Genomic DNA, 13,411 nt, shown 5'->3' with positions numbered 1-13,411 from the left:
CCTTTATACCTTCTGAATATTCTTCAAAACTAGAAATATATTTTTTGCATACAAAGCATAATGATCGGACGAGTGAAATGAACCACAAAACCATAACATACTTCATATCATTTTAGGAAAACATATTTTCACATTGAAGCTAAAAGTAGCTAAATTTAAATGACTTTTTGCATTTACAAACAACCTTGACAAAGACCTCCGAAATTAAATCAAAGGATCGGGACGCGCGATGACGTCACATGTAAACAAACCGTTTCAAAAAGATGAAAACATGACGAGTAATTTTCCAAAGAGAAACCTGCGTCTCAGCCCAAATGAACTGGATAATCTCCTACGGGAAGAGAAGAAGAAATGGCAGATATTTCGTCTTCAGCAGGTGATATGATTTCCCCCCTTATTGTGTATTAGGTATATATCTTATTGTAATTTTCTTACCGCAGGACTCGTTGGGAATAAATGCATTTATGGTTTTGATTCACAAGAAGATTTATAGACTGTCCACTACACCCCACATTACACACGCAATTACACAAGCACATTCCACACACATTCCCATTCACAACGCACATTCACCACACCATTCACACACACATTACACACAACATTCACACACATTAACACACAAACACACATTCACACACACATTCACACACACATTCACACACACATTCACACACACATTCACACACATTCACACACGCACATTCACACACGCACATTCACACACAGTCACACACACATTCACACACACACATTCACACTCACACATTCACACACACATTCACACACACACACATTCACACACACACATTCACACACACACACATTCACACACCACATTCACACACAATTCCACACCATTCACACACACATTCACACTCACACATTCACACACACACATTAACACACACACACACATTCACACACACACATTCACACACACACACATTCACACACACACATTCACACACACACATTCACACACACACACACATTCACACACACACATTCACACACACATTCACACACGCACATTCACACACCACATTCACACACATTCACACACGCACATTCACACACGCACATTCACACACATTCACACACGCACATTCACGCACACATTCACACACACATCACACACACACATTCACACACACACACATTCACACACACACATTCACACACACACATTCACACACACAAACACATTCACACTCATTCACACAAACACATTCACACAAACACATTCACACACACACACACACACACACACACACACACACACACACACATGTATTCACATATGCATGCAGTATTTTCATAACTATACACGGAACTATATGAAATTGTTTTCAATATTTTGCAATAATATATATATGTTGTACAGATTTTGCGTGCACAGTCTCTCGTGAGTTTACTATTGATGTTGATTAAAACCCAAACTATTCCTGACTATTCCTGAGTTTTTAGTCTGCAGAATCTATCAGTGCTAATGATATTGGAGGTAATTTAGAAGATGTGATAGAAAGTGATCACTGTGGCTTCTGTACCTTTATCAGGAAGTGTTCTGGTGAAAGGCCAACAAACCCCCAAGTGTATTTTAGCAAAGTTATACCTTTAAACCTTTCTCAATTTACAATCAAGTAAGGGACCAATCCAAATTTTATCTTACTTAAATAGATGTAGTGGAAGTTTGTTTGCTTTTTGAAGAACATCTTATGGCTGCACTGATTGCTAGGAGATATGACACTGTCATAGCAACTGGATTAGGGCAAATACAAAACCAGATAAATAAGGTTAGGTTTGAGTATGACGATAAATTTGCCATCAGGGTGACTAAAACTGTTTGCAGGATGTAGACTTGAGGGACATAGTAAATATTCAGTGTACAGTAAAACTGCTGACTGGATGTAAACTTTAAAAAGAATCCTTAAACTACAATTAGTTCTCTGACAAGGTAGAACTTGGATTTGTTATTTATTTGATAATGAATAGCCAGGGAGGTTTACAAGCTATATCTTGTCAGAATATGTATTGTGCAAAATGATTCCCCCAGCCACCAAAAGACATGATATTTCACTAAGGCAAAATTTTGATGCAGGCATTTGAAGAGCTCAATTTATGCACCAAGAAATGTTTATAATAATTGCCATATATTACTGTCAAATATCAGTGTCAGTAGAATGCAAACTGGAAAAAAAATTATCCAGTTACCCCTAATGTATGAAAGAGAATGGAGTTAAGATTCCTCTGACATTTTTTCTTATCATGTAAAACAATAAATAAAATATATATTAAGATATATTTATAAGTATCTAAACATATAAAATCAAGATGGCTTTGTAATATATGATAATGCACCCTGTGCATTTTAGTAAGATCAGACAGAAAAAAAAAAATATATATTTTCCAGAAACTAATTTCAGGGAATAAGATTATTTTCCACATTTATTTACAGGTCCGAGAGCAGGCCAAATTAGAGGCACAGCGAGTTCGAAAAGCTGTAGTTCATGAGAAAGTACAGATAGAGGATGGTCTCAAGCAGGAGCTCTTAGCAAAATATCTTGACAATAAGAATGCAACTGAAAAGAAGTTGCAGGAAGAATATCTCATGTGTTTACAAGCATTTGGAGAAGCACACAGAGGAGCAAAGAATGAGGTTGTCTTTCAAAATATAATTTAGAATTTTTTGTATATATATCCATTTGAAATATACTATATATAATGCAATGTAATTGTTTGAATGTTTATTGACTTTCTTGGTAGAATTTTACTTCTGTGTTGATTTTTATTATTATAATTTTTTTCTTTCTTTCTTTTTTCTTTTTCTTTTTGTCTGGGATTTTAGTTTGCACATGATATTATATTATTTGATACTTGCCAATTTTCATATACTTTCATAATACAACAAATATTTGATACTTGAGTTTTTTCTGCAGAATGATCTTTATCTGCTCTCATACATGTTATAAATATGATTATTGAAAGGATTATTTACAATATTTAAAGATCAGTGGTACATATGTAAATGCACTATTCACTAGAAAAGAATCAGCAGTCTTGCCAAATGTTCCTTTCAGCCTGACCCCAGCAAGGTGTTAGCAGACCGAGCCCAATACAACAACATAAAGGCCAACAGAAGAGGTCGTGAAGCAGCAAAATTAGAAGCTGAAGAGCAAGCGCATCGTAACCGGGAGAAAAATAGACCCATCCAACAACGGCAAGGATGCTCTTCAGCTTGAAAAAGCGCGTGCCCAGCGTGTGGCCCAGCTGCCCATTCCAGAGACCTTTAGGAAGAAAAAGTATAGTTAATGAGACATATGCTTAGAAATTTAACCCCATAGATCCAGATGGCATGACATGAAAAACTTTGGCTTGAGGGGAGGGTGATGTGAACATCCTGTCACGGGAAAATTTGGCTGTGGGCCAGGGTGACGTGAACTTGTCATCGTGAATGTTTCAACTGAAAGCTAGGGTGATGGAAAAGATGCCATGAGTGCACAAAGCTCTTGGAGGGTGATTAAACTCATTTGACATTGAGGAGGGGGCTTTTGCATTATTTGCAGTGATATATGAGTGTGGAGTGTAATGCCCATGAGCCATGACTGGAAGAATGCTCCAGGAAGGATACCTAGGATCCTTTTTCCGACCACCGTGCTGGTGGTGTAGGTTGTATTACTGAAGATTGAATATTATGAAAAAATTTAGAAAGTTATGCAAATGACAAAATATTGCTGTTATTATTCTTGCAATGAGTTATAGACTACATAGAAAGATGATATGGAGTCTGTGCAAGGAAAATAGTCTGTTACCATCTGGTTAAAGCAAATCAAATGACAAACATACACGTTGGAAGAAAAGAAAAAAGAAGAGAGAGAGAGAGAGAGAGAGAGAGAGAGAGAGAGAGAGAGAGAGAGAGAGAGAGAGAGAGAGAGAGAGAGAGAGAGAGAGAGAGAGAGAGAGAGAGAATAACACTTCAAAGGGAGGCATGGAGTCTTGTCACTACACATGAGTGTTCATTTGCACCTGGCCTACAAGCTCACACCTGGCAGTGTCCACTCCCATAAATCTAATGCCCATATTTTGGGACACGTAATGGCAGTGAATCATCTGGATCTAAGGGGTTGATAACGTGATAGTGCCTGTAAATTCTCATATTTTAACAGAATAATTTTAATTACTTTTTTTTTTTTTTAGATTTAACCCCCCACCCCCCCAGTCACTTGCCTGTTCTTGTCATGTGGGGGGGGAGGGGGGGACTTAGGAGATGGAAACTGAGGCCCAATGCTAGGGATCTCCCCTGCCTTGGGCCTCAGCCCTCGACTCAACTAATTTTGCATAGTCTTTTCTTCTTCCCCTTCCCTTTTCTTATCTTCCCCAACCCTTCCCCTGTCCAGTTTCTAAGGAGTGAGAGCCTTGTTGAAAGGATGAACCCCTCATGGGGACCCTGAGGAGTGGACCTTTTATCTTCCCCACATATTTCAGGCTTACCATGGCCAGTAATGAAGATTTTGGCCCTTATAAGGGGGACTGAGGGTGCTCCTTTATCAACTAGCCTCCTTGAATCTAACTCCTCTGGTTTACTGACTCCTGACTCCTTTTGATCATGGCTCCTACCACTGCTACTGCACTCCCCTCCTCAACGCATGCTGTCAGCTTGTGTTGAGTCATCTACCCACTTGTAACTTAACCTTCAAAAGACACCCATTCTTCACTCCCAATATCCTCCTAACTCCTCCCCCTACTACAACTCTTCAACCTTATTACCCTCATCCCCACAGTACTATCTCACTCCACACCCCTCCCTCCTCCTGTCCTCACCCCTGAAAATTCCCACTTCTACAAACCTCTTGAGCATGCTGTTTAGCCCAGCCAAGTGGGAATGATTTTTTGTGATTCCCCCAATGGCCCCTTAGTCCGATAATACCCTCCTTTCCCAATAGTGCCTCTAAAAATGAGTAGGCAAAGTTTCCTGCAGTCAGTTGAAACAAGCAGCATGGAGTAGTTGTTACTACAAGTGAAACACTCCCATTCACCCTTTCCACACCTCTTGATCCTTACCTTTTTCTACCTATAAATACCTGCTTTGATTTATACCTTCCTCCTGTATCTGCTCCCCCATTTTCCTTGTGGCTGGGTATCCCCAGCATTGTACAAGCAAATACACTAGCACACTCTGCTGCCTTGTCCACATCCCATCAATCCAGATTTTCACATATAACATCTCCCCTTGGTCAATACCATTCCACAAAAATAGACACTGGGAAACTGCTCTTGCCTGCTTAAGCACTAGACACATTTGTCTCACACATTCCTATCTCATATCACAGTCTGATCCACCTCTATGCTCCTCATGCAATGTTTCTGTTTCAGTCCCACACATCCTACTATCCTTTCCTTGCTTTACAGTAACCCATACCTCTGCTTTTCCTCACTTATTGTCACCTCTCTTACTGAGACAACTTTTTCTCCTTGCCCCACTCCCTTAACTCCTTCCCCTTCTAACAACCTTTACCTTATAGTACACCTCATCAACTACCCCTCTTCTACACTTTCACTAACAAACTACTCTCTAGTAATTGTTCAACCTCTAACTTTACCTCGAGTATTAGCTCATTCCTAACCTTTTTTACTGCTATACTTTACTAGTACTATGTGACCTGTGATGTCTAGCACATTTATATCTTTTAACTATTAACCAATAATCATTTGTAGATTTATACTATAGTCATAGATATATTCAAACTTGTTCTACCATAATACAAAATTACTTTTAGTAATTCTGTTCACTGTTATTTTTAGACCCGTCATACAAGAGAAGGTATCAAAGGTAAAGCTGTATGAGGCTGGTACATATACCACCACTACGTATGTGCCAAAGAATACTGTTGTGGAAAAGGAAATAGAGTCAACCACATGTGAGTTAAAAGTGATTTATTATGGGGTCTTGTTATTTTTATGGTTCATTGAATTATTGTTTATTTTGTATGAAATAAAGTATTTCTCAATATTAATACTGCAAATAACATATGACAAATATGTTTGAATTTTTTGTCATATCTTCACTTTTGTGTTAGAACTTAACAAGTAACAGCAATACTAGTATGTACATTTATAAGAACTGCATGCATGCATCTAGGGTTTAACCCCTAAGAACTGTAATTAGAGCCCAGATATTTCAGGCCTCATAATTGCAAATTTTGATTTGTGACATCTCAACAGCTTAATTTTCTATACCAGAAAATGCATATATCATTCCAATATGCCAAATAGATACTACCCAGTAGAGCATCAAAGCAGAAGCTTTTGATAGAATTGTCTGTTACCTTGATACTTCATGTTTGTATTGCTGTCCATTCATGTGCTTATTAGATAGGTAGAAGGTATGGAAGGATTCTGTCTGTAAATGAATAATATATAAATGGATTAAGCTTTTATTTATCATATAAAGCCGTACATTATGCTTATATATGTAAATAGTAAGAAGACAAAGGGGAAAAAAAAGTTGAAGTGGGAAAGCAACTAACCAGTTATTGACAACTTGTGTATGACTGTCTCGCCTAGGGTTCTGTGTTAAAATCTGTAGCAACTAATGATCAATCATCCTTAGAATTTAGGGTTTAGTGACAAATGTCATGAATATGCTACTTTAATTTTCACTTATTAAGCAGGTATAAGTTGATCATTTGAATTTCACATGCTTTAACTGTATGTTGTTCATACATTGACAGCCCAGTGCTCATGAAATGGCAAGGAAAGAGGCAGAAGATCTTGCAGCCAAAGCTGAAGCTGAGCTGCAAGAAGCTGAGGAAGAGGCCCAGAGGAGAGAGCAGCGTGGGAAAGAGGCACTAGCAAGAGAACGCCTAAACCGCAAGTACATTGAGTTGATGGAGAAGCTTCAGCAAGCGCAGCAGGACCACCAGCTGTCTTCCTACATGCGGGGAGCTGACCTGACGGTATGTTACTCGGAAGTTGATGTCAATGAATTGTTTACTCTTACTATGTCAGGTTGAGATTTTTTTTTCTCTCTCTCTCTCAGCTAAGTTAATGTTATGGTTGTTCTGCTTTGAATTAAGATTAGGAGTGTCCTAAAGTGTTTCTGTTCAGGAAGACAAAAAGAAAAGAAATATGAAAGTATGACGGTGATTTGCTTAGATTTACTTGATGTACTATTTACGTTTTTTCTTAAGTAATTAAGACATTCTTAATAATTGTAGCATTGATATATAAAAGTTACACATAATTATATTTTTAACAATTAACATACAAATGTTTTTCATGAAATCAGCTTTTCTCTTCATTTCATTTGTATGCATTCTCTATTGGCTCAGTGTTTGCTGCCTCGAAAATCATGGTTTTGTGTTGACTTCTGATGAATTCTGCGACTTCATTTCTTTCCCTGGCATTCCACATTGACTCTACTTTCATTACATTAGTCTTTGGTTTGTGTCTGATTTTGCTTTTTCTCAGCATTTTTTTTCTCTCTGTGTTTTTTCTTATGTTTGTCTTCTCTTACACCCCATACTAATGTATCTACTATTAAAAACAAAGCAAAAAACAACAACTTAATTAACAAGTAATTATTTCTTTTTCTTTTCTGAAGATATATGAAGTGGAAAGGTCTAGATTAGGAGGATTGACATCTCTAGAGCAACATATGGAAAGAGTTGTAGAGAAGATGCTGAGAGACGAGGCCAGGCAAGCGACAGAGAGCAAAATGGTAGCCCAGAAATTAGTTGAGTCTTCAGATTTGGTTGGTAAGTCACAAAAGACGCATCTCTGTCCAACTTAGGATTTGTTCCTAAAGTGTTTCTTTTTCTTTAAATTGGTCTTTCTTTTTCACGAGAGGATGAAGTTCAAAATTCTTTGTTGTTCAGGATTGTTGAAATTGCCTTCGACGACCCATATTTTGCTAGATGTTTTAATGTGATCTGTTGAAATAACATCTTTTGCCTGATAAAAAATGACTGTATTAACATCACAATTTTTATTTTTATTTTGTTCATGCTTCTCTTTATTCTCTTTATTAATTTATTTTCTTTGTATTCTTTTGTTCTTTGCTTTTCTTTCACTTTCTCATAGTTCTAGTAGAACCTAATATTTTCTGTTAGTTTAGGAATTAGAGTGATATGCTGAACATTCCACTGATACCCAAACATGTTTATGAATATGCCTTTGCGCTGTCATACTACACAAATGAACAAAATAAGCATTGGCAGACATTTACATATGTGCACACAGCTACACACATATTCAGATGTGCACACACATATGAGTGTGCATCTACACATGTGCACTTGTATGCACATGCACCTACACATAGACATGTAAGAGAGATGGATAGTATATTTATTTATTCTGTGTTTTGCTTTGATTTTAATTCTTGGTTGTTTGTTCTTTTAAAGAACAAATAAAGGTCACTTAGTCCTAATTCAGTCATACTCTCCAATTATCCGTAAATCAATCACGGCACAGTAATCAGATTAAGTGATTATAGACAGTACAGAACGCCACCAAGGAACTCGTCTGTGAGACTCAAGAAATTTAGTAGTGTGCGTACATGTAGTTATGGTGTTAGTGGGTTTTCTTATAGAGGTTGATGAGGAGTATATTCCTTTTGGGGAATTCAAATGTAACCAGTACCATTATGGATCTTGTGTTTCTTCTATATATGAGCTACTTGGAGCTACAGAAAGCAGAATTATAGTAAGTGAAGAGCTCATGGGTGAGTTTTGTTTTTATTATATGTATATATATATTAGTGTGTGTAAATGTATACATATATATATATATATATATATATATATATATATATATGTATATATATATGTATATATATATGTATATATATATGTATATATATATGTATATATATATATGTATATATATATATGTATATATGTATATATGTATATATGTATATATGTATATATGTATATATATATATATACACACACACACACACACACACACACACACACACACACACACACACACACACACACACACACACACACACACACACACACACACACACACACACACACACACACATATATACATATATACATATTGTAATTCATAGTTTTGTCTAACCAGGTCTGAGGGCTTTTTTTTATGAAGTAAAGGTTCCAAAAGATAAAGAATATTTAAAATTACATTTTGTTTCATTGCATGAGGATCCTGTGTTTCTTCTATATATTGCATGAAGATATATTGTGTGTGTGTAAAATGATTTATCAAGAATATACCAGTACAATATTTAGATTTTTTTTGCATGCTTGCTTCAGCTTTTGTATATTAATCTTTAAGGTTTGAATTCCTAGATATTTTCCTGCATTTTCTCTCTCTCTCTCTCTCTCTCTCTCTCTCTCTCTCTCTCTCTCTCTCTCTCTCTCTCTCTCTCTCTCTCTCTCTCTCTCTCTCTCTCTCTCTCTCTCTCTCTCTCCCTCCCTCCCTCCCTCCCCCCCTCCCCCCCCCTCCCTCCTCCCTCTCTCTCTCTCTCTCTCTCTCTCTCTCTCTCTCTCTCTCTCTCTCTCTGAAAGATGTAGTGTAATTTATGGGTAGAGTACTGAAATGTGTTGATAATAGCTATAAAACAAATAATACTTGCTATGTACACAGATGTTTAGTCTGATATAGATACTTTATTTACAGTATTTTTTAAATCATTCAACTATGTAGTAATCTTTAACATCTATCCTTATCCTTGGCAGAGGTTGTAGAGTCCTCCAAACAGGATCTCAGCTATGACAGTAAACTACAGGACTTACAAGAAATCCTTGAAAAGATCAGGGAGCAAAGACGACAGCTTTTAGAGACAACTGTTGTGAGCTCACCAGAGGAGCTCCCTGCAGGAGAGCAGTATGAACCAGATGAAGATGAAGGTGAATCTGATGAAGATGCTGGAGATCCCAGAGTAATTTCTGGGAAAGGGAGAACTGAAACTCAGTGTCAGCAATTAAGGAATGGTTCAACTGAAGGAGATGAAGATGAGGCAAACCTAGGTCAGGAGAGGTGTCCCTATGGTCGGACAGCCACAGAAAGGCAAGGTTTGCCGAGTGCAGAGACGTTACCAAGTTCCATTCCACTGTATTATCCCAGTGGTGGAATGGGAAGGAGGTCCATAGAAGATACATATCAGACATCTTATGAGCCAAGTTCAGCTCTAGAATCTAGTTCAGGAGATATTGAGGTGAAAATAAGAATCAGTGATGACAGTAGTTTTGAAACAGACAGACCCACAATGCCTGTGATAAGTAATTTACCAGGCAAGTACCAGGAAAAATCTTCAAGCATTGGAGATGAAGCAAGCACAGAGTACTTGAGTCCTCCTTCACATCTCCCATCAAAAGGATATAGTCATGAAGACACAGTTGAAAATCTGAGAAGAATTACAGAACACAGACAGAAAATAGCCTCCCTCCTAGATAAACTACCTGTTAAGTCACATCAGAGGACGAGCAACTTCAGCACACCAACTAGTATGTACACTGAAAAACTGAAGGGAGAAGGTAGTGGGCAGAGACCCTTGAAGAAGAAGCAGAAGTTTGAGCTAAAGAAGAAGGAGATTATTCAGCACTACATAAATGAGCTCTTGAAGATGAAAGGCGATGACTTGCTTCAGATATCAGCCTCTACTGTTGAAGGATCAGGGTTGACAATCAGCTGCATGTCTGCATTCCTTAAAGCCATGGAGAAAACTGGTGACGATTCCACCCTAAGTTCATCCTACCTGTCCTTGAAACATCGCTCTCCCTCTTTGCCTCGGTATTCAAGCACCAGCAGCTATGAAGACATTGATGAAATCCCTGTGAGACTGAGCAGCTGTTCCTCCATTGATAAGAGAGACACACGAGACCATAGTCCGACCACTTACTCCAGCCACTGTTCAAAGGCTAGCTATGAGCCTCAGCGATACCACAACATGCCCAGCTTCCCCACTTCGCAAATCAGTGGTGATTCAAAAATAAAAAGAATTTCAGCAGATCACCTTACAAACATGGATTATAAGCATTATACTGATCCAAGGCATTCAAAAATTGATATGCTGGATGGCAACTCAGACCAAAGAGGATTTTCTCCAGAATTCATAGACCGCTCAAATTCCACAGGGGAGGAAAAGTATAATACTGGTGGTTTGGTCCGGAACACTCACAAGAAAACATCCCAGCATATTGGCACAGATTCTCCCTGTGAAGAACAGAGCACAGATTCAGTGAAATTAGATGATGGAAATGCCTACGGAACTCAGTCAAGAAATTATGAGAAGGAACTGGAGATCCTAGAGAAGCTCAGCACATTACAGAAACTGAAGCAAGACATCCTGAAGGCCCAGAGCACTGTGGTTAAAGTTGGGAGTGAGCTGTATGTGAGTCAAAAAGCAGAAAGTAGGATGCCACAGTCAAGTGACCCAGAGACTACAGCTGCCGAAACTTCTCATTGCAGCAGCCAAAAATATTCGAGAAAAGTAACATTTAGGTGAGTAGACTCCAATGTTTAATAACACATTTTAAAGTGGTTTGTGTGTGACATGATATTTATTTTCCTATAATTTTAAGATTTAATATAACTGCTTTGCAGGTACTTGTCTTCTTTTTAGTGTGATATTGGGATTATATCTATAATACCGAGGACTCATGTTGCCTTGAATTTGGGCTTTCATTATTTAAAGTCAACAAGGAAATGTAATATTTATCATGATTTGGCTTTAATTCTACCCTGTCCTGTAGCAGATTCATATATCATATTTCCCACTGTTTTCAGAGAAACTCAGCTAAAGAAAGACTTGAGTATAATCTATGAGGATAGTTCATTTATGTCAGATTATGTGAACAAAAGCAAGTCAGTGAGCTACCAAACTCCATCAAGAGAGTACGAGTCATCACCAGAGGATCATCGAGTGGGGGAAAGCCTCATGCAGAGACATGTTCTAGAGACAAGAGTGCCAGCAAGGTCAGACTCCTCTCACTTAGAATATACAGCCTCACCCTATGACCTGCAGCCAAGGCAAAAAAGTTACGCAAGTCTTTCTGGGCAAGAAAGTGAGGGCAGCAGGAATAGTCAACTAGATTCTAAGTCAATGCAGAGGTCTAGAGTTGGTGAACATGGGTCCCAAAGCCCATTCCAACTTTCAGCACCGAATCCACATTCCTACGATGCTGAAGGGATGAATGCCAAGAGGTTTATTAACAGTGGTTCTGCAATGCTTCCCCCTTCCAACCGGAATGAGAGGCAGTCAAGTTTCTCTGAGGAGCCTGAGCAGGAGAACCTCAGTACCTTTGACCACACAACTAGTAGTTCGGTCTTTACCCCCCTCGGCCCAGAAAACACCTTGACATCAACATCAGCATTTTTAACCCCCCTAAATGAATCCAACAATCAAAGAGAGGACCAAACTTCCATTAAAAAGGCAGATGATTTAACAGAAACTGAGACATCAGGACAGTCACAGGGGGCCCATAGTCTGTCACGCAAGGGGTCATCTGATTCTGTTTATTCGATGCCAGATATGACTGAGGTTCTGAAGAAGTTTGGGCTGGACTGGGCTGAGAGCATGATGAAGAAAATGGAGAAGTCAGAGAAGCGATCGTCGTCGGAAAATTCCTTTTGTGATTAAGAAGTGCTATTTTTAGAGCACTGTGGAAGTAGATATGTATTAGAGTGCATATTTTTATTTGTTTTGTTAATATGCTGATTTTATTTTCTTTATGGAGAAGTTTAAAGAGATATAGGTAAATATATAATAAACCTTTTAATCTATTTTTAGGGTATTAATTTTCCAGCAGATGAGTGAGGAGGTTCCTGTATTACATCTTGTATGTTAATTAAAGGTTAAAGAAGCATACAGTATTGTAAATACTAGGAAATCATTTAAGAAATGCTAGGGTGTCTGATAAGAAGCGAGACTCAGGACAAAAGTATTTTCTCTTTTGAAATATGAATAAATTTCTTTATTTCCAATCTTTTTATTAGTTTTCTCAGGTATGGAATACCTGAGAAAATGGATTGAACTGATCAGACATTTAGCAAATCTTACTATTTCAGTTTCATTAATGCCAATTCTCGTAGATATAATATTGATATGTAAATTTACTTGCCTTCCTCATGTGAGGAATTATTCTCTCTCATTCACACCTTTTCTATTTCACTGTGTTTTCAATCCATGAGGAATACCAAGAGAGTGAATCTAAAAGAATGTAAATTCCAAACATTCAGGGATGATGTTGACATTTCCGATTAATTGTAGACTTTCATGAAAGGAACCTGACTAATATTATCCGAAGAAAATTTTATAGGGGTACCATTTTTTTTTTTTTCCATATCTTAAAAATATTTTTTATTTATTTACTACCTATTTTAAGAGTGAGTTAAGAGGGACATGGAGAAAGAGAGACCAAAATACTCAGTG

At 37.8% G+C, this 13,411-nt stretch overlaps 1 protein-coding gene across 1 annotated transcript; it reads left to right on the top strand.

Annotated features, from left to right (window-relative positions):
* Positions 1–218: 218 nt before the first annotated feature.
* On the top strand, positions 219–13,390 carry LOC119582884. The gene is made up of 8 exons (XM_037931388.1): positions 219–376; positions 2,459–2,659; positions 3,081–3,302; positions 5,803–5,918; positions 6,732–6,956; positions 7,604–7,757; positions 9,717–11,481; positions 11,767–13,390. Exons 5-8 carry the CDS (start codon positions 6,747–6,749, stop codon positions 12,617–12,619), a joined length of 2,982 nt encoding a protein of 993 aa, XP_037787316.1. The 5' UTR covers positions 219–376; positions 2,459–2,659; positions 3,081–3,302; positions 5,803–5,918; positions 6,732–6,746; the 3' UTR covers positions 12,620–13,390.
* Positions 13,391–13,411: the final 21 nt, after the last annotated feature.

Source organism: Penaeus monodon, chromosome 16 (assembly GCF_015228065.2).
Source record: "Penaeus monodon isolate SGIC_2016 chromosome 16, NSTDA_Pmon_1, whole genome shotgun sequence".
NCBI lineage: Eukaryota > Metazoa > Arthropoda > Malacostraca > Decapoda > Penaeidae > Penaeus > Penaeus monodon.
The sequence above is the reverse complement of the archived record's forward strand: the minus strand, read 5'-3'. Positions and strand labels throughout refer to the sequence as shown.

Bases quoted from the DNA above. Each gene is read 5' to 3' on its own strand.
- LOC119582884 (XM_037931388.1), top strand. From the start codon at position 6,747: ATGGCAAGGAAAGAGGCAGAAGATCTTGCAGCCAAAGCTGAAGCTGAG. The intron at 7,758-9,716 runs GTAAGTCACAAA...TATCCTTGGCAG, and splicing joins TGAGTCTTCAGATTTGGTTG to AGGTTGTAGAGTCCTCCAAA. The intron at 11,482-11,766 runs GTGAGTAGACTC...CACTGTTTTCAG, and splicing joins TCGAGAAAAGTAACATTTAG to AGAAACTCAGCTAAAGAAAG.